Source organism: Callithrix jacchus, chromosome 2 (assembly GCF_049354715.1).
Source record: "Callithrix jacchus isolate 240 chromosome 2, calJac240_pri, whole genome shotgun sequence".
Classification (NCBI taxonomy): domain Eukaryota; kingdom Metazoa; phylum Chordata; class Mammalia; order Primates; family Cebidae; genus Callithrix; species Callithrix jacchus.
This window is the reverse complement of record NC_133503.1, coordinates 46,128,453-46,150,237: the sequence shown is the minus strand read 5'-3', so window position 1 is coordinate 46,150,237 and position 21,785 is coordinate 46,128,453. Positions and strand designations below refer to the sequence as shown.

The window sequence follows — 21,785 nt, the reverse complement described above, 5'->3', positions numbered from 1 at the left end:
GGAGTGACTCTTACTTCTTTTTTTTTAGTAATTACCTAAGTCATTATTGTCAGTGATGAGATAGAAGCCATTGAATGCTCCCTAGAGGGCACCCTTACTGGACTCAGTGCTTGCTGACTAAATAACTGTATGGATTATACTAGGACTTTTACTTTAAACAAGGGGACTCCACATAGTTCCAGAAGATGTCATCTGCCCCTGCATTCTGGTTTTGCAAATGAATAGTGTATCAATGTATCAGTCAGGGTTCTCCAGAGAGATAACCGATAGGATAAATAGATGATGATGATGATGATAGATAGATAGATAGATAGATAGATAGATAGATAGATAGATGAAAATGAGAGGGTTTTTATTAGGAGAATTGGTTTTGGGGGTGGAGAAGTCCTATGGTAGGCCATCTGCAAGCTGGAGAACCAGAGCAGTAGTATGGCTCTGTTCAAATCAGAAGACCCAAGAACCAAGGAGGCCAGAGGTGCAACTCTCAGTCAGAGGTCAAAGGCTTGAGAGCCCCAGCAGGCTGTTGGTGCAAGTTCCAGAGTACAAAAGCTGAAGAACCTGGAGTTACTAGTCATTCACTCCACCCTCGTGGCCTCTCATTAGGCTCCCCCTCCCAACACTGTTGCATTGAGGGATTAACTTTCTAACACATGCTTTGCTGCAGACACATTTAAGCCATAGCAACCACTCATTGTTTCACATTACATGGTTACACAGGGAGAAAGGAAAGAAAAAATTAGAGGAATACAAAAATAACTATCACCAGATTAGTTGCTATATCCAGGTTACAATGACCTGTTGAAAATCCTCCTCTTCCGGGCAGGGATGAATTAATGAAGAACATGACAGTACAAGTTTTGCTCATTATGAAGATGGGAGGCCCAGAGATCAGGTGGTCATGATTCTTCATCCACATACACTGGTCTAGCTCACTTTTACTATTCCCCCTGGACAAATTTTACATGCATTTGGATGTATGTATGTGTGTATATATATATATATATATATATATATATATATATATATATATATATATAGAGAGAGAGAGAGAGAGAGATAAAATGTTTAATGATATTTCTCCAGTGTTAACCATAAATTTTTTTAACTCAACAGCCCAATATTTTTATGTCCTGTCTAGTAACATAAAAAAAAAAGTCAAAAGGCACATAATACTGCTATTGTTCTAATGAAAAAAGCTTAAAAAAAAATTTTTTTTTTTAAGAAAGGAGACAAGGAAAGAAAGAAAAAAAGGAGTGAAGGACAGGAAAAAAGGGAAAGAAAAAGAGGGAGAGAGAATGGGAATGTTGCTTTATTCTAAAAATGGGTATTGAAAAACCTCTTTTCTGCCAATAATTGTGCTTAATAATGGCTGATCAATATTTCATTTAAACCTATGAATAAGTGTGATGTGGTACTGACAAGAATGTATATTTTGTGTATTTAAAGTGGCGAGCTCTATAAATATTTATTGAGTTTACTTGTTCTGGATCTGAGTTTAAGTACTGGATATCCTTATTAATTTTCTGTCTTGTCAATCTATCTAATATTGATGTTGAAGTCTCCCACTATTGTTGTGTGGGAGTCTAGGGAGTCTAAGTCTCTTTACAGGTCTTATGTATCTGGGTGTTGGGATCGTTAGCTCTTATTGTTGCATTGATCCTTTTACCATTATATCTTTGTTGCTTTCAAATCTATTTTATCAGTTGCGAGAATTGCAACTCCTGGTTTTAATTTATTTATTTATTTTTGCTCTCCATTTTGTTGGTAAATCTTTCTCCATCCCTTTGTTTTGAGTCTTTGGGTATCCTTGCATGTGAAATGGGTCTGGATGTAGCATACTGTTGGGTTTTGGCTGTATCTTTTGATTGGGGAATTTAGTTGATTTAAATTTAGGATTACTGCCATTTGATGTTAACTGGCTGTTTTGTCCATTTGTTGATGTAAATTCTTCTTTATGTTGATGCTCTTTACTTTTTGGTATGTTTTTAGAAAGGCTAATACTGGTTGTTCCTTTCTATGTGTAATGCTTCTTTCAGAAGCTCTTGTAAAGCAGGCCTGGTGGTAATAAAATCTCTGAGTACTTGCTTGTTCATAAAAGATTTCATTTTTCCTTCAGTTGTGAAACTTAGTTTGGCTGGATATGAAATTCTGGGCTGAAAGTTCTGTTCTTTAAGGATGTTGAATATTGGCCCCCACTCTCTTCTGGCTTGTAGGGTTTCTGCTGAGAGATCTGCTGTAAGTCTGATAGGCTTCCCTTTGTGGGTAACCTGATCTTTCTCTCTCGCTGCCCTTAGTATTTTCTCCTTCATTTCAACCCTGGTGAATCTAATGAGTATGTGCCTTGGGGTTGTTCTTCTTGAGGAATATCTTTGTGGTGTTCTCTGTATTTCCTGGATTTGAATATTGGGCTGCCTTGCTAGGTTGGGGAAATTTTCCTGGATTATATTCTGAAGAGTATTTTCCAGCTTGGATTCATTCTTTTCGTCACATTCAGGTACACCTATCAAACGTAAATTAGGTCTTTTCACATAGTCCCATATTTCTTGGAGACTTTGCTCATTCCTTTTTATCATTTTTTCTCTATTCTTGTCTTCTCGTTTTATTTCATTAGGTTGGTCTTCGACCTCTGATATCCTCTCTTCTGCTTGATCAATTTGGCTACTAAAACTTGTGCATATTTCGCTAAGTTCTTGTGTTGTGTTTTTCAACTCTGTTAATTCATTTATATTCCTCTCTATATTGTCTATTCTTGTTAGCTTTTTGTCAAACCTTTGGAAAATAGTCTTCAGGATATTAAATACTTCAAGAAAAATTAAATACTGTATTATTTGTTAAAATATGCAAATATTTACTCAGGTAGCCTGGGGAAAACAAATGGCTACATGACCAGTCGTCTCTACTATATTTATCATTTGATAGCTGGGCACAGTGGCTTATTCTTGTAATCCCAGCACTTTGGGAGGCCAAGGCGGGTGTCAGAGACCAGCCTGGCCAACGTAAAACCCCATCTCTACTAAAAAAAAAAATACAGAAATTAGCCAGGCATGGTGGCATGTGCCTCTAATCCCAGATACTCGGGAGGCTGAGGCAGGAGAATCACTTAGAACTTGGGAGGTAGATGTTGCAGTGAGCCAAGATTGCACCACTGCACTCCAGCCTGATGACAGAGTGAGACTCCATCCCCCAAAAAATAAATAAAAGTATTCATAGGAAAATTTTACTCCTTATTTTTTTACATTGATATGGAAAGTCTGTAAAATGAATCATTGTATGCCAGTTAGTAATTCCTTTTTATGTAAATATATCCATTAGCTTTATCCAGTCATGTATAAATTGTTTCCCTATTTGTCTCACAAATTGTATTAATAAAGCATAGAGTAAGAGTTTTATTCATCTTTGTATCTTTGTCTATAACAGTGCCTTATCTATTCTAGGTGCAGAATAAATTTCAAATTGACAGATGAACTGAGAGGCAGACGGATGAATGAATAGCTGAGAAAATGAATATGAAAGCAGATTTGGGATATGTTAGATCGGAGCCAAGAATAGCATAGTCATATCTTATAAAGATAACATATTCAATTTGTTTTTTTATATACCGTTTGAAGACTACCTTAAAGAATGCATTGACAAAGGAAAGAGGACACAGATATATTTCCCCCCCTCCATAGCTGAAGTAGCCCACTAACCGGGCTCAGTGCTTCCACGCTAGACATTCTTTTAACTCATTCTCTACAGAGTAGTTAGAGTGAGCTTTTAGAAATGCAAACCTTACCTTGACCTCTTCCTAGGAAAACATCACTATTAGGATCAAGTCCCTTCAACCAATCTATTGATAACAAGTTTAAAAAAAAAAAATCAAATTTTTTTTTGAGACGGAGTTTCACTCTTGTTACCCAAGCTGGAGTGCAATGGCACGATCCCGGCTCACCGCAACCTCTGCCTCCTGGGTTCAAGCAATTCTCCTGCCTCAGCCTCCTGAGTAGCTGGGATTACAGGCACGTGCCACCATGCCCAGCTAACTTTTTTTTTTTTTTTGTATTTGTAGGAGAGATGGGGTTTCACCATGTTGACCAGGATGGTCTCCATCTCTTGACCTCGTGATCCACCGGCCTCAGCCTCCCAAAGGGATGGGATTACAGGCTTGAGCCACTGCGCCTGGCCTGAATTCTTTAACTTGGCCAACAAAGCCCTGCCTGGTTCTAACCACACAGGCAATCTCTCAGGCTTCCTGGTGCTCCAGTTTCCCTTGATGAGCCACACGCCCTCCTGCCTTCCACAGGGTTTGCCCAAGCTGTCTTGGTGCACAGAATGCTTTCCTTCTACTTTAACTAGTAGACACCTACTCACCTACCTTTTGGATCTCAATTCAGTTGTGATTCCCATAGGACATCTTTCTCAATTTCCTCTCTGGACAAGTTTACATGCATTGGGAATATAAAAATTAATGCCTCTCTCATTGTAAATAAACTTCATGAGGATAAGGATCATATTATTTTGTTCAACCTTGTATATCAAATACCTAGCACGTAATCAACAGTGTCTAGCATGTAGTCAATAATAAATACTTTAAAAATAATATTAATGATATTATGATAAGGAAGAAGGAGAGGACAACTTGCTTTACAGTTCAAAAAGTATATTTTTATTTATTATTTTTTGTAATACTTAAAACAATCCTGCATAATAGAGACTGTTACAACTCTCTTAGTCCATTTATGCTATTATAACAAAATACCTGAGACTAGATGATTTATAAATAATAGAAATGTATTTCTCACCATTCTGGAGGCTGAAAGTTGAAGATCGAAACACCAGCAGGTTTGGTGTCTGGTGATGGCCTGGTCTTTGCTTCCAAGATGAAGCCTTGTTGCTGTATCCCCTGGAGGGCGCAAAGCTGTGTCACAGGACAGAAGGGATGGAGGGGCAAAAGAGCCTAAGTTAGTTCTCTCCAGCCCTTTCATAAGCCCTCATCCATTCTGCACTTACAGCCTAATAACCTCCTAAAAGCCTCACCTGTTAATACTCTTGCACTGGGGATTAAGTTTCAACATGTATTTTGGAGAGGACACAAATATTCAAAATATAACACTCTCCAAACATTAATTTCCTAATATATAAAATTAGCAAGTAATAGCACCCACTGTTTTTCTGAGGATTGAGTGATACTACACAGGTTAAACAACTTCTTTCATACTCGGCACGTAGAAACACTAATTTAAGGTCAAGTTTGTAGACATACCAAGCATTGTGTCTTGAATCATGCCTTTTAGGATGTGCTTCCATCTTCCTGGACCACATTTCCCACATCACCATTAAATGGTTGATAATCATTCATCCTTCCCATCTCAGTGGAAAATCAGGGAAGGCTTACCTGGTCTTCCAGCTTCAGTTGTATTTCATTCAGTATTACCATGTCTTCCCTACCAGGATTTTTATGGACCAATTATTTAATAATCTTCAGACTCCATGTCCTCATCTGTAGAATGGAGGAAATAATAATAGCTACCAATTATTGAATACCTTATGATAAATTGCATATAAAGTATGAGGAGTGGAAGGTGTCAGAGATGGCCCTTGTGTTCCTGGATGGTGTAACTGGTTAGATGGTGGTGTCCTTACAGATGCTACAACCACAAGTCAGAAGCGACATCACTGTACTCGGGACTTGGAGTTTGTGGCATTGGCCAGGTGCAGTGGCTCATGCCTGTAATCGCAGCACTTTGAGAGGTGAAGCAGGCGGATCACTTGAGCCCAGGAGTTTGAGACCAGCCTGGGAAACATGGCAAAACCCCATCTCTACAAAATACAAAATTAGCTGAGCATGAGGGTGCGTGCCTGTACTACCAGCTACTTGGGAGGCTGAAGTGCAAGCATCACTTAAGCCTGGGAGGTCAATGCCGCAATGAGACAAGATTGCACCACGGCACTCCAACCTGGACAACAAAGCAAGACTCTGTCTCAAAAAAAAAAAAAAAAAAAGAATTTGTAGCCTGTAGTAATCTCAAAAATGATAGTTGTAATTGCCATTTTCCATTTTACAGGTGAGGAAACTAAAGTGCAGCACTGTTAAGCAACCTCTTAAAAAGAACCCCTGTGACCCATTGGGTAACTGCAGTAATTCAGAATGCTAATTTGAATAAATCTCACTTTACTATAGAAATCACAGTTCCTTTTATAAGTACTTCTCAATTCATAGAAAGTTAACATTTCAGGAGACTGCCTGGACAGCTGGTAAGGTCCATTGGTTTTTAAAACCAACATGTGTTTACTCAATTGAACGCTTGTACCTCAGTTGCTATAGGTAGAAATGATACACACATGCTTTGACACAATATATAGGATTTAATCTTTGATAGCCTATACATTGAAAGTTTGCAAGTAAAAGATTTTTTGTGTTTGTGTGTTTTTTTCTATGTTTAAAAACCCAAACAAAAATATAACCTCAAAGAATTTTTTATACACATTCAGATCAACTCTTCTTTACCAGGGAATAGGAGAATGTTATATTTGTAACTAGTTATTTGGGGCTCTCATCCCAGCGCAGTGTAAATATGAACTCTGTCTACTTTCTCAATTCATAGCTTTCCTCACTCAGGTACTATGTTATTTCCCTCTATCATCTTTTAATTAATTATTAGGTTGGTCCCTCAACTTTTCAGTCACTCTCAACTCTCAAAAGTCTTAACCCAGTTTAAAAGTTCAATTTCAGTCTCTGCTTATTCTCATTTCTTCCCTTATTCTACCTTAGGCATGAGCCAGGTACCCCAGTGGAGCTGTAGTTCAGGGTCTGACTCTAAGGGATCTCTTCCCCTTCTCTTCCTCCTCAAGGCTGAGCCTTTCTGGAGAGCAGGGAGGAAGCAGAGGGAAAAGGATTTTGCAACTCAACTCCTTTGGCAGTTATTGCAGCTGTTTTTCTGACTACTATTGACTGACACGTGATGTCTTTTCTATGAGAGGTGACCAAAGGCCGACTATTCTGGGCAACATATGTGAATTCTTCAGAAGGCTATGCAGAGGATGCCCACCGCACTACTCCCAGCCTGGCCAAGGCCCAGCTTCTTCCACTGCCTCACTGGCTCCCATCATTGGTGGTACAACCCACAGCTTTTTGCTGAGGAGAAAGCTTTTTGATGAAGCACGGGGCAAGGAGACAACTATGTTGTGGCCCTTGTCTCTGCCCTGTCATCCTCTTCAGTTCTCTGCTCAGATATAGGCAAGGGAAGATGAGCAAGTTTGTGTCTGAGCAGAACAAGGCAATGTGCCTCCGTGCATGCACCATCAATCTCTTTATGCCTCTTCGTAGCTTCTCCTTCGGTGTGGTCTCTCCCCGACCACTGCACTTCCTTCCCGTAGGAAAGGGACTCTCTGTGACTCTCTCACTCTGTCACTCTTTTATCCCAGTCTAACCTTGTCTTGGGAGCAAAATGGCTCTGCAAATACACATTCACAGCATGAATTTCTTCGGAACGTTAAGTTGCCTCTGGTTGGTTCACTGGAAGTATCCTTGGGGTACTAAGTGCCTCCTTTCCCTCCATTTTGGATTGTGGTTTTAACATTTAACTTTGGATTTAACATTTCTGGGATAATAGTAAAGTCCTTCTACAGAATCAGTGTCCTTATTTCATAGATGAGGAAATTGGTCATACAGCATGAAAATAGAAATTCCATTTTCTCTGTCCACATTGTTCAAACCCTAAAGGCCCTGCCCTTAAGTAGTGCATGGCAGCGTATCCTCATAACACATCCTCTGTGCTATTTCTGGCTTTCATTGGAAGACAGCATTAAGACCTAGGTTTCTACACAAGTGAAAACTCAGACATATGGACTTACAGAGGAACAGGGCTAGGAGTCCTGACTGGCACATGACCATGATATCACCTTTTCAGGGACCTCTCTGGGCCAACCAAGAAACATGTGTAGCAGAATTCCCAGGGAGGTCTCCAATCAGGACTTTAGGTAGAGACAACATGCCAACAGTTACAATTTTGTTGGGGAGGAAATGTGACACAGAGTGAGTCACTGAAGGGAATAGACAGATCTTTTAAAATAACATCTTACAAAAACAGTAGATACTGGAGACTCCAAAAGTAGGGAGGCAGAGAGGTGGCAGGGTTTGAAAAACTACCTATTGAGTGCTTTGTTCACTTTTTGTGTGATGAATTCAACAGAAGCCCAGACCTCTGCATTATGCAATATATCCACGTAACCAACCTGTACATTTATCTTCTGAATCTAAAATAAGTTTCAAAAATAAAATAACATCTTAAATGGATACGTTGGGGCATGATGATTCAATTTAACTTCTTAACCTATCACCTTGGAAGGCCCCAAAGGAAAGGACACTAATGACAATAGTTACTATTTCAGGCCACTTCTTTTGAGACAAGAACCATTCATTGTTTTGTCTGCATTATGTTGCAGCAACCCTTGAAACAGATACTTTTATGTTCTCACGTAAAATTAAAGTAACTAAGCTTAGAGATGTAACTTGCCTAAGATAATAGACACCTATGTGTGGTAAAGAATAAAAAATTTGTGTCTTTTTTAAAAGTTTGTTTTCTTACGATTCAGCTATTAATAAAAATGATGGTTAAATAATTTTTCCTCTGTTTTACAGAGTAACCGAAATCATGGATAAGAGTCCAGAAAGGCAAATGCTTCTAAACCTTCAAAGATGGCAAAATTGTTTACAGCAGTGAGAGGGAGATCAAAAGCTAAGAACTACCCTGTAGCCAGGACTACAGCTGTGTATTTTAAAGCCATTATTCAAGGTTTCTTACTTGACAGTTCCTACACAACCCTGTTGAAAATCTACAATATATGCTGCATTTAATGAAACATGTATATGTCAAATCAGAAGAGAAGAACTATAAACATATATTGTGTAAAGAAAAAGTTCAGCACTGGAACTAGTTTCAGCAGATCAAGCAAAGATGTGTCTTGGGCATGGAACCAAAGTTACAATGAAACATTCAACCCCTGCTGTGCAGGGGGGGTCATTTTAATGTAACACCACACCCCATGGAAACACTAGTCCTGATAATAAACATCATTTTAAAAGATCAGAACAAAAAAAAAAAAAGAAAAAAAAAACAAGGGTGGGTGGGGAGTGAAGCACGAGGAATACCTATGAAGAGCTATTTACAATAAAATGTTTCATTTGAAAAGTCTGGTTTCTTACTACAGGGATTTGCTTTTCTGTCTTTATGATTGTTTTAAACTCAGGAACAGAGACATCCGCATCGTGAATGGGAAGAAAAACACCCTATCTTTTGTTTTTCTGCAAAAGGTGGAGCTTGTGGAATTCATTCCACAGACAACAGATGAGAAGTGGATCACAGTGACCATAACAAAACTGGTAACCAAGTCAAAGGACCTGGGCGAATGTAACATGCGAAACAAAAGCAGATTCGATGCTTCCTTGTCCTACTCTCACATCTGCGTCCCTCCATCAACAATGGACTGATCTTATTCATATTAAAAATTAAGAAGATAATACTGTAAATCACATGCTCCCTGACGTAGTTCCTTTTAGAACACCAACGTCTATAGGGAACATGGGCCAGAGATCATCTATGAATCTTTCATTTCCAAAATACTGGTTTTCAAATGGCTGCTTAAAATTGCCTGCAAATGAATATGCTATATGATTTGGGCAAAAACACAATAGAGTCAATGAATAAATTTCTACCAACAGTTGGGTTTGCCACAGAGATGTGAATATTACACTAAACTATTATTTTTTAAAGAATCCTTACATGCCTAGAGCATTCTGACCTCTTCTTGTTTAGAGTGATAACATTTTTTCCCAGACAGCTGATAGCAACAAGATAGCTCTACTTTTTTATATAGAAATAACATTATGTTACTGACAAGGTCATTTTCTAACAGAGACAATTAGAAGACTGGTACTTTTCCTAAGTTGTATATTACTGAGTCTTGATTCATCTCTGAGAGCAAATATGTGTTCCTGAAAAGCTAATTTTACACCTCATTTACTGTAGATAACAGAACAACCTCAATTTTTCAAATTTTTGAAGTTTTATTTATGGGACTAGAATTCCCATGCATAGAGAATATGTGTAGGGAGCCAGAAACTCTTTCTATGAAATGCTATACAAATCTTTCCATATGTGGGTTCAGTATCATCCTTCAGTTTTAGCACTGGCATTTGCAAAGCCAGAATAATAAGTGAAGAATGTATAAGAAAAACCAGAATGCTGGGGTCCTACTTTTTGTTCTAATATTTACTGCTGACCCAGCTATCTTTGGCCCAGTCACTTAACCTCTGTGCCTCAGTCTCCTCATCTGCAAAATGGGGTTAAATGCTTTTTCATAAAGTTTTATTTGCAATTTTAGAACAAGAGGTGCTTAAAATAGCACAATGTGCTTTGTAATTATTACAAGTGCTGTATTATTTGACTTTCTTGTGTTATTGAGAAAAAAAAAATCCCTCATGTAATAAAATAGTGCTTCAGTTTGGTTAAATTTAAGCACTATAGCACTGAAGCTTGTCCGTCAAGCTACTTGGGACATAATTAGCAATAAAAATTGAGAGCTTCAGCACCAGGATCTTTAATAATCTATAGCAAATAGATATCTATCTCATGCTATTGAACAAGATAGAAGAGTATGTCATTTCTATAATAAACATCTCCCAGCTGTCTTGATTGCATATGAATGCCATCTTACAGAATCCCACTTCTATCACAGGAGAGCCAACCATTAAACAAAGACTTGGAGTGAACTGACAGTGTCACATAATTAGCTTGACTTCTTTTATTCCAGAGGAAAGTGACATGTCCTACTGAGAAGGTACAAAACAAACTATCCTGCTGGATTCTTTTTATTTATTTATTTGAAACAGAGTCTTGCTCTGTCACCCAGGCTAGAATGCATTGGCGCGATCTTGGCTCACTGCAACCTCCATCTCCCAGGTTCAAGTGATTCTCCTGCCTCAGTCTCCCAAGTAGCTGGGATTACAGGTGTACACCACCACGCTCAGCTAATTTTTGTATTTTTAGTAGAGAAGGGGTTTCACTCTGCTGGTCAGGCTTGTCTCAAACTCCTGACCTCAAGTGATTTGCCCATCTAAGCCTCCCAAAATGCTAGGGATTACAGGTGAGAGCCACTGTGCTTGGCCTCCACTGGATTCTTTATTCAACTAGGTAGGTTCTAGATTAAATATGAAGAGAAGGCTCAGTAGGCAAGGAATGTGAAAGAGGGTGACTCTACACTGTTGGTAACTCAACCCTAGCAAACTTGAGTCAGAAAATATGGAAGAGGATACATTACTCTAAACTACTATCTCATATCTAAGATGTTTCAGTTTCTCTTCACTCTATTCCAGGGCCCATATGAGTAAATCTATATTCCATCTGCTCCAACACACACCTTCCTTCTCTTAATTTTGCTTTCCCACCAAGAAATTGTAAGTCAAAATTTATTTCCACTAACTATTTCTAAATGATTGGAAATATTTGCATAAGTGGTATGGTTCATATACCTAATCTGCTTATCTGCTATAAATCGGAATCGTATCATAAACACACAAAGTCGTATAAAGAACAACAGCTAGGATGATCGTCTAAGCAACTTTGGCTGTGTTTAGTGCCAGGCAAAAAGGTTTGTTTTTTTTCTTTTTGCTTAAGATCCAGGAGATTAGCAAATTTCTCTAGACTACAGACTCAACTGTAATTTTTACCAAGTCTTGTTCATGAGCCTCAAAATTAACATATCCTTGAATAAGTCTAAACATTTCAATAGATACATCTCTCTATTATCCATTTTCATAATTATCAAAGCATCAGCAAAAATGTGGATGTATCTTCTAGTCACTCATGGATCCATGGAAATGGACCATGCTTAAATGAATGCTTCCGTTGGATAGAATGCTTAGCAATAGAAAAAGAAAAAGGTGTTAACAGTGAGATTTCCTGTGACTCCACCCCTGCATCTGTACTACCAGACGCATTTGGCCAATGAGTTTGCAGGAGTCAGAACAGCATTCTTTGGGGGTCATTAACTTAATTTTTCTTAATAAAGTATTTATACTCTGGAAAATAAACGTACCTGTCTACTAAAGATGGTTTGAGATAAATAAAAGCCCCAATTTAAATAGTTATTTGGTATGAAAGAGGGGTAAAATATGGACAGACTGCATTTGACTATCATACTTAAAAAGTATCTATCACAAATGGGCTGTCAAACTTTTTTGTAATGCCACCCTACTTTTAGGAAATAGAATTTGCTCAAAAAAATTACATCCTTTCTGACTTATGCTACATAAATTAAATTATTGCCAACAGTTACGTTTTAGGGGTGGAAGAATAGAGCTTGCTTTATTTTTATTTTTATTTTTTTGGTTCACAAATAACTGCTCATGCAGGTAGTACGTGTCTTCCCAAGTCAATAGGAGAGCTGATATGGAAGGCGTGGGTTATCACTTCTGTAGAGAGGAAACTTGTTCTCCACTAGTAACAGGAGAAATAAAGTTTGCCAAATAATTTTTGCTACAGTATTTTATTTCAACTTTACTTTCAATTTTAAAGACATCTCTGGCAAACTTGTTCCTTTTTGCCCATTGATTGTCAACTTGTTCTGTAAACCCATTGTGTACTTCTTATGTTTGCTTTAATGTAATTCACAAGTTCATTGTTTTACAATGAAGCACGTCTTTTTAAGCTGCCTAGGTTTTTGTGAAAACTGTAAAAAGAATATTCGTTGGTTTTGTGTTGATGTTTAAATAATTGGATCATCTGTGTTATATTACATCAAGATAGATGGATAGCATAGACATTTTATTTTTAAAATATTCTATTGCATTATTTCAATCTGTCAAAGAGTGGCACAGAATACACACACACACACACACACACACGGCAATAGAAATTTGCTCTGTAATTTGGGAGTTGCGTTGCTTGTGGCCTTTTGTTAAATTTTGATAACAGTGTTTTGGTAATTTAATGATAGCTTTTGGCAGTTTAATCCTGTCACTTCACTAATTTAGATTTATCTACTATATTGTAAAAGTTCAACATAACTTTTAAATGATAAGTAAACAAATCAAATCTTAGATAACCGTTTATGTCATGAGTTTATGCTTTCAATATGGACCCACACCCCTCTTTAAGCAGACTTCTAGGTCTTAAGTGAGGAAAGCTGTCATTCTGTTCTACTGCCTTGTCATTTCTATATAATGTACTATTTTGAGAGTTAATTTCAGGCATATTGGCAAGAGGATTCAAACATAATGGAAGGTTGGAGCTAATCCCTGCAAGGCCTCTTCAAGTGCCAAATTCTATGATTCCATTTCAGAACGGGGCAGGGCAGATTCACATTCCTTCACTGTCTTTAGTTTGGCAGTTTATTTCTTCCTAAGTAAATCTGTTGCTGAGAGTCCAAGTCCAATGTTTAATCAAAATTCCTAAAGATAGCTACTCAGAAAGCTAAACTGGAAGGATAGCTTGGGCCCAGGAGTTCAAGACCAGCCTAGGCAACATGGTGAGACTTCACCTCAAAAAAAAGGGAAAAAAACTGCTAAAGATATACATATAGGGGCAATGTAGCAAAAATAGGATTATAATTTGCTATATTTAGCCAAGTGTGTCAGAGGTTCAGGTGGTTGATGTGGTGAGGGTTCCTGTTTTTGTTTTGTTTTTTTTTCTGCATTTAGGTCTTTTTACCCATGCTTATATTTTCATCCTTTTTATATGCAAAGTTCTGTAGGGTAAGAGTGGTGAAGTTAAACAACTTTGAGCCCAATTTTGCCTACAATCAAGACCCCATGAACTTACTAAAGAATGGATGATGCAATTTTCCAACCAGAAGCAGATCCCCAGCATCTGTTAGTAACAACACTTCTATTTGACTGACATCTCACAGACTGTGCCTATATCCCCCATCAACCATAGCAACTTCCCACAACGAGGCAGATCAAACTCCAAACATTTTTATAAATAAGTGATGTAAATATATGCACAAATATATTCTGTACATAGTATGGTGGTGTGAGCGCTTACTAAATGTGTACTTCTGTTCTAGGATGCAGGACTTCAAGAAGGGTTTTTTCTGCTGCTGCTGGGAACTCATGTTCTTGTAGAGCATTTAGTGTTTGACCTCTTCCCCTCCTTGACTACCTCTTCTCTCTCTCACCCCACCTTCTGTTCACTACTATTATTTCTGATTGTTGACTGAGGCAGAGACTACTTGGTTTTTCAATTATCCAGTCCCATAAACCAGCAAATAAATCTTTTTCTTTGTTTGGTTAGTTTATTTGTTTGATATTTTTTTGAAAGACCAACAGAAAGTTCAGCACAATCTACAGCATTAAAATTAGCCAAAAATCCCATATCTTTATTAGCTAAAAATTCCATTTCAACAGGGTTCATGCATGTTTTAGCCTTTAAGATCCAATACTTTGGGGACTCAAGTATAGAGCTAATGTGTCTGAATACATAATTCCCAGGTTCCTACTGTGTCAATGTAGCCAAGGGTCCAATTTCACAGAGTTTTCATTCAATCAACTGCCTCAATTGGGGTTCTTTCTGTCCATCTCATTAGCATGACTCCATATATCACTTCAGTGCTTGTCGATTAATGAAAGAAAAATAAAAATTGACTGAGTTTCATCAGAATGATCCTCGGAAGTACACCGAATATGTACATGTACTGTATGTATTACCGTAGAGATTGGAATCAACTTACTGTATGTAAAGTTTTATGAATGGTTATTTTATAATTTATGTATTTAATATAGGAATCAATGAACTCTGGTGTTTTAGTTTATATAAAAATAAAACAAGCTGCATTTTTTTAAAACTTTATCTTGCATTGTTCATAGCTTGTTTGTTTAACTGAACTCTATTCTACTTTTTTTTCCCTGAGGCAGTCTTGCTCTGTTGCCCAGGCTAGAGTGCAGTGGTATGATCTCAGCTCACTGGTTCACTGCAACTTCCACTTCCTGGGTTCAAGTGATTCTTCTGCCTCAGCATCCTGAGTAGCTGGAACTACAGGTGTGCCCCACCACATACCGCTAATTTTTTTTTGTATTTTTAGTAGAGATAAGGTTTCGTCATGTTGGCCAAGCTGGTCTCAAACTCCCTGCTCAAGCAATCCACCCGCCTCGACTTCCCAAAGTCCTGGGGATTACAGGGATGAGCGACTGCACCCAGCCTCTAATCTCCTTTTGAAAAACAGGGTGAGGCAAATCAGGGCCATCAGTGTAATGGAAGGAAACAAACCTATGTCTGGGACAGTAAATAGATTTCTTCTCATCTTCCCACTCTCCATTTGTTATCGTGTATGCCATGAGCACTATGATAAGGAAGTTCAAGCAGAATTTACACCCCTGGGGGAAATCAATCATTATTAGCATCTCTGTTATGAACATAGTTTGGGAAAGAATCTTGCCTGCTATTTCCCATCCTTATTTTGAATGTTGCTTCTCCTACTCTATCTACCTTTTTCTCTACCTTGTAGACCCACTAGATGTAACAAGTTAACAGCTGTGTGTTATGTGAGCATCCATTATGTGCACATTCCTATAGCCTATGTATGTGTGGATCTACCTTCAAAAAACTTATAGTCTCATGTGGGAAACAATCCCTGTATCTATGAATCAAATAAGAAACCAATATGACACAATAGAGGTACAAGTTTGAAAGTCACCATGAAGAACTGTTAAAAATAGGCCAGGCACAGGGCTCACACCTGTAATCCCAGCACTTTAGGAGGCTAAGGCAGGAGTATCCTTGAGGCCAGGAGTTTAAGATCAGCCTGAGCAACATGATAAGAATACATTTCTACAAAAATTTTTTACAAAATTAACCTGGCATGGTGGTACATGCTTTTAGTCAGAGCTACTGGGAGACTGAGGAAAAGGATCACTGGAGGCCAAGAGTTCAAGGTTACAATGAGCTGTGATCACATCACTGCACTTTAGCCTAGTGTCTTCTGGAGATGCTAAAGTGGGCGGGGGTGGGGCACTTCCTTCTACAGTGCTAGTGAGACAAGGAAACATTCACTAGGCTTTGTACAAAACCCACACAAAGGAATTATGTCCTCCCACCACCTTATGGCACAGCTCTGCCACCTATAGGTACAGTCGTGGAAGTGCAGAGATGTAGTCAAATTCCTATCTAACCCATAGGTTAAGATTTGTGGCAAACAGCTGATAAAGAATGCTCATTTTATTTAAGCAACTTTGTAGCTGCATACGGAATATAAAAGTACATTGTGCAGGCTTCCTCATCGAAAATCCTCTAAAGAAAAAGAAACGGTTTTAACCTAAAACACGTTTGTACATACACATATTTATAAAGTAAATTTTTGATCAAAAAGTTCTATAACAGACAGTCATTGGTAATTTGTGCATGTAATTACCATAAAAATATTGAAAACAAAGGCTATGAAGTTAGTGTCATTTAGGTGAAGCCCCGCATGACACTTTCTTTCAGAATTTAGAAGAAGAAAAACACAAAAAATAACAACCACCTCAGGAGCAAGAATTTTCTTCCCTTGTGATAAGAGAAAATTTACCAGGTTCCCATTGTGCCCTGACTGCCTACAAATGTGAGAACAAATCTACGTTTAATCATGGCATCCAACAATTTTTTTCTATTTTCTTTGTTATTTTATTAATTATTATTATTATTTTTTTTTTTTGAGACAGAGTCTCACTCTGTCACTAAGCTGGAGTGCAGTGGAGTGATCTCAACTCATTGCAACCTCCACCTCCTGTGTTCAAGCAATTCTCCTGCCTCAGCCTCCGAGAGTAGCTGGGATTACAGGCATGCACCACCACACCAAGCTAATTGTTGTATTTTTAGTAGAGATGAGGTTTCACCATGTTGGCCAGGATAGTCTCGATCTCTTGACCTTGTGATCCACCCGCCTCAGCCTCCCAAAGTACTGGGATTACAGGAGTGAGCCACTGCACCCGGCCTTATTTATTTACTGTTACAGTGAAATCTCACTGTCACCCAGGCTGGAGTGCAGTGTTGCAATCATAGCTCACTGCAACCTTGAACTCCTGGGCTCAAACAATCCTCCCACTTCAGACTCCCAAAGTGCAAGGATTACAGGTGTAAACCACTGTACACAGACTTTTTTATGTTATTGGTCTTATTGTTTTGCCTTTTATTTGGTTTGATTTTGCCTTTAATTTACATTACCTCCAATCTTTTTCGTACAGTCACAGATATGAATTCAATATAAAAATGCACATTAAATATTCTTACAGCAACCACAGAAAGTATATGTCTTTATAGTTTCTCTATAGTTTATAATATTCCAATTGGGAAAATACAGTGTGATTCAAGAGAGCTCAGAAGTTTTACAATTTTATAAAGGTAGAGGCTTATTCATAGAAAAATGATAAGGTATGATGCATTTTTCAACTTGATAGAAAAAATCAAAGCAAGCAAATAAAGACTGAGTTTTTGTCCTATAAACACATTAACCACTTTTGTTTCTAACATACAGCTGTCATTTCAGCAGGTGTTTTCCCATTCTTCAATTCCTTCTTCAACCGGCTCAGTCATTCTACTGATTCTTTTAATTAACAAGGTATATAAAATTTGGATACCTGTTTGTTTGAGAATGACATTTTCAATAACTTAATAAGTTATTTTTCAAAATGCATTTTAAGAAATGTTGAGATAAAGAAGACTTAGTCCTTGTTCTCAATGACCTTACAGTAAAGTAAGACAGATAAAGCTGTAATAATGTGGTGGCTCAAGCCTGTAATCCCAGCACTTTGGGAGGCCAAGGCAGGTGGATCATGAGGTCAGGAGATCAAGACCAGCAAGGCCAACATGGAGAAACCCCAACTCTACTAAAAAATACAAAAATTAGCCAGGCATGGTGGCACGCACCTGTAGTCCTAGCTACTTGGGAGGCTGAGGCAGAAGAATCTGGGAGGCAGAGGTTGCAGTGAGCTGAGATCCCACCACTGCAATCCAGTCTGGTGACAGACCAAGGCTCCATAAAAAAAAAAAAAAAAAAAAAACAGCTGTAACAATGAAGTAGAACTCAATACTCAATACAGGATGGTTAAAGCCATAAGGACACTACAAGCTACTAAGTATCCTGAATGTATTTTTCATTCCAGACCTGCACTTTCTGTTACCTTGCCCAACTCACTGAGAGATGTTAGATGGAAATATGTTGGATTCGGAAACTTAATTCTCATCTCCTTTTTCTTCTCACCCTCTACATTTAATTCTTCAGCAGTCCTATAGATTTAGTTCTTCAATCTATCCTCTATTCTTCATCACTTCTGCTAAGAGTTTTTCACCTGAACTCTATTAACTTCCTCAAGTTTTGTCCCCTTTAAATACACGTTACTTGTTGTTTACAGCTTGATTTCACATGCAAATCATACCAGGTTGTTCTTCCTCCATTTCCCATTCTCACTGGTACCTATGGTTAACTCATAGATACTTACAGAAACTAAGCATCTAACATAAATAAGGGATTTAGAACTGAAGTAAGAGACTTCAGCCAAATTAAACACAAGGCTACTGTTTTATCTAACCCAGAACTAGAAAATAAAGTCAAACTCTCTCCTGAGCATTACCATGGGGCACTTACCTTATATGGGTCATAATGTTATGTCCCATCTTCTCCAACACAGACAGACACACACAAACACATAGACCTTGGCAGGTCAAAAGAGTTGGTATTTACGCAGGCCTCGAGTCAGATTCATGCTCTGGATTTTTTGCTTTATGCTCTTTATGTCTAGACATGCTTTTTCTATTTTTTATCTGAATAAATCGTATTCCTACTTGAAGACTCAGCCCTCATCTTCTTTAAGAGCTCGAAAAAATATCATGTGTTCTTGCAAAGCACTCTATGTGTACCTATTAGGCTATTTACCATGTATATTAAAGTTACTTTGTCTGTCCTTTTCTACTTAATGCCCAATGAAATCTGAGTTATTTGAAGGAAGAGATATTCCTTTTTCAGGTTTTCATTCCCAGCACCTAGCACAAGTCCTGGCACCCAGCAGAGTCTTGATAAATTATTATAGTTCTAGTGTTTATGTATGGAATTGTGGAGGGAGGAATCACTTCTTGTTTAAATGCTCAGCAAAGGCCCCATGAACGTGGAAATGGGTAAACTGGGCCATTTTTTTGGAAAGTCATTTTGTTGTTATTCTTAGTTTTTTATTTGCTGTGTTACTTTTTTCTTTCTGTTATCTTTTTGGCGTTTTTGTTTTGTTTTGTTTTCTGAAGGAGTCTTTTTCATAAGCCATAAGCTCTTCAGAAAAATATAAAAATAAATCACCTCATTCCCTGATCAATTCCACCTTATTTTCCTGGTCCAAGTTCTCTGTTTCTCTGTATTCTACTGTCCGACCACAGGAGGGTAGCATTTTTCCAAAAGTCCAGGGAAAAAAGTGTGAGCCTAAGGAAAACCTAAAGCTGATTTTATGTGATATTTTGTGCCCCTTGGTTTTGCGTTTTAATTTCCCACATCCATATAAAAGCAATAACCTAAACATAAGCATTGTCTTATTCACTCCTCTAGCATGATTTTTCACTCTCTCGGGTTTCGTAGCCTCTCGTTATTTCAGGGAAGCTGGATTGCTGTCTTCGCCGCAGGCAGCAAATTCATTTCCAAACACAAAGACTCAGGGAAACTTAGCGACCAATTACACAGTCTCCAAATATTTTCAGACTTGCTCAGACGCCAGACAAAAGAGGTCAAGGCAGTTCATCGGATTCACTCCCTAATTCCCCACCTCTGAAACAAGCTTTCCCCAGAGAACAGACGAGGGAAGGTATGTTATTGCGTCTAGAGCTTTTCCTATTATGTGGGTGACCTTGATTTTTTTTTTAAATAACAGTGTTAATATTTTAAATATTTTTGCCAGAACATATTATGTTTCTTAAAGGGATTTTTAAAGAAAGAAAAAGAGACAATTTTAAAAAGTTACCTCCCAAGAATCCCAAGAATGAAAAAAAAGCAACAATTTCTTGTTGTTCTTACAAAACATTAGCTAGATAAGCTTTTATTTCATTATTCTGCGATTCCTAACCATAAATGGCATTTTATAAGTCACCCGATAATTCACCGAGGATCCCTGCTTCTTAGTGCTATATCTCCTCAGTTATTAGGGGCTGTTATGGGAAAGCGCCATTCAAAATAAGCCAGGTGCTTTCATTTTATTTTAATTACAAATGGAAATAAAGCAGAGATCCGACGATGCGGGCTTTTACTCCTCATCTATTTTTCTTCCTACTCTGTTACAAGAGGCAATAGGTATGTAGGAGACATAAGAACTGGTCCTAATTCTATCTCTGCCCCTAGGTATGTGTCACTGAAGAAGAGACTTGAGCCTTTTAAATCTCCCCTCAATGGGAAAATCACACCATTTACCTTGTCAGGCTGTTGAGGGAATTAAATAAGATAGGGAACAGAATTCACACAGAAAGTTGCAACGTGTGCTATATGGTAAAGGCTCAATAAATCACACTTTTATTACTTATGTTGTTCAGCTCATCTGTTATTATAAAGGGATAACGTGTAGAAGGATAATATGAGTGTATAAAGCCTGAAAGAACAGGAGCATGAAAGGATGCCTCCTACCCTAGACACCCTGCTTTCATCCTTCTCCCCTGACTCCTGGTGCTCTCTGAAAAGCTAAGCAAAACGTCTTCAGCAAGAGCATTGCAACGTTGAGTAAATAAGCAGTGATTTATTTAAAGAACCAGAAAAAGTCTTTGTATTCAGGATAGGGTTAATAGGCCGTAGAGGAAGAAAAAACAAGTGTCAGGGCAAACTCCAGGCATTAAATTAAACTAAATTAAAACATCATTTAAAATGTACATAAAATGCCCTGTACAGGGTGGAAGCCCAATCATTATCATTCATGCTCCTAACAAATTTGCATTTATTAAGGAGTAAAGTAACACATAAAACTTTAGTAACTTGCCCAAGTTTATTCAGCCAATAAGTGACCAAGTCAGAACCGGAACTCAGAGCTAATTCCAAAGTTTATGTTCATTTTCTTATTACAATGCCAGTGTGATTTTTGTCTCTAAACAGTTGTTAGGTCTTTAATATTCTTTCACACACCTGGAATAGGCTACACATATAAGAGTTAATGTACAGATGTCTATTAAGTGTTAGCAAAACTTTTAGACATGGGGAGGATAGAGATTGTTTTGTTTTCCTTTTTTTCCGTTACAATTAAGGTACCAAGGATTAAGAGAAAACATAGCCCAGTTCCCTCTTTTTCACTGTTCTGTCTTTTTCACTAAAGACAAAAGGATATGGTACTTCACTATCTAGAAGCTTGTGAATCCACCCTGTTACCCACAAAGAACCCCTGTGGTTTTCACTCCTTTTCAAGTTTAAACCAAAGTTCTTTTCCCAGTTCCCATGATCTGCTTCAACAGAAGGGACTCAGTGAGTCCCTGCATTTCTAGAAAGAAAGAGACAGGGCTAGGAGTGAAAGCCCCTGAGTGTGGATGAGATCAACAGCTGCCTGCTTGATGGGAACTGAGAGGGCCTAAAAGGATTCTACCCAATCCCCACCCCCGCAAACACACACACACACACACACACACACACCCTCAAATGTTCTCTTGGAGTTAAATATGTATCTATATTCCAGGAAGTCCATGGGCAAAATGGAGATAATTTACCCAGAAGGATCATATAATAAGATATTAGAATCCATTAACAGAAAACCTTGCATTTTTATTAAATTATTTAGCTGCCTTATCTGGCAACCCTGAGAGGGAAAAAAGCATCATGCATGATAAGGG

General features: G+C 38.0%; 1 protein-coding gene across 11 annotated transcripts in view; it reads left to right on the top strand.

Annotated features, from left to right (window-relative positions):
* Nucleotides 1-14,828, top strand: part of JAKMIP2 (janus kinase and microtubule interacting protein 2) — a 207,011-nt gene extending 192,183 nt beyond the window's left edge. For 7 of the 11 annotated variants that reach the window (XM_078365755.1, XM_078365758.1, XM_078365752.1 and 4 more), the window contains one exon: nt 8,621-14,828. Coding sequence is in view for 4 of the 11 variants with exons in the window: in XM_078365757.1 (XP_078221883.1) it covers nt 8,621-8,641 (21 nt within the window). In the remaining 7 variants the exon portion in view is untranslated. The remainder of the gene's footprint in view (nt 1-8,620) is intronic. The other 4 variants (XM_078365757.1, XM_078365754.1, XM_078365751.1 and 1 more) reach the window with 1 other exon arrangement.
* The last annotated feature ends 6,957 nt before the right edge of the window (nt 14,829-21,785 follow it).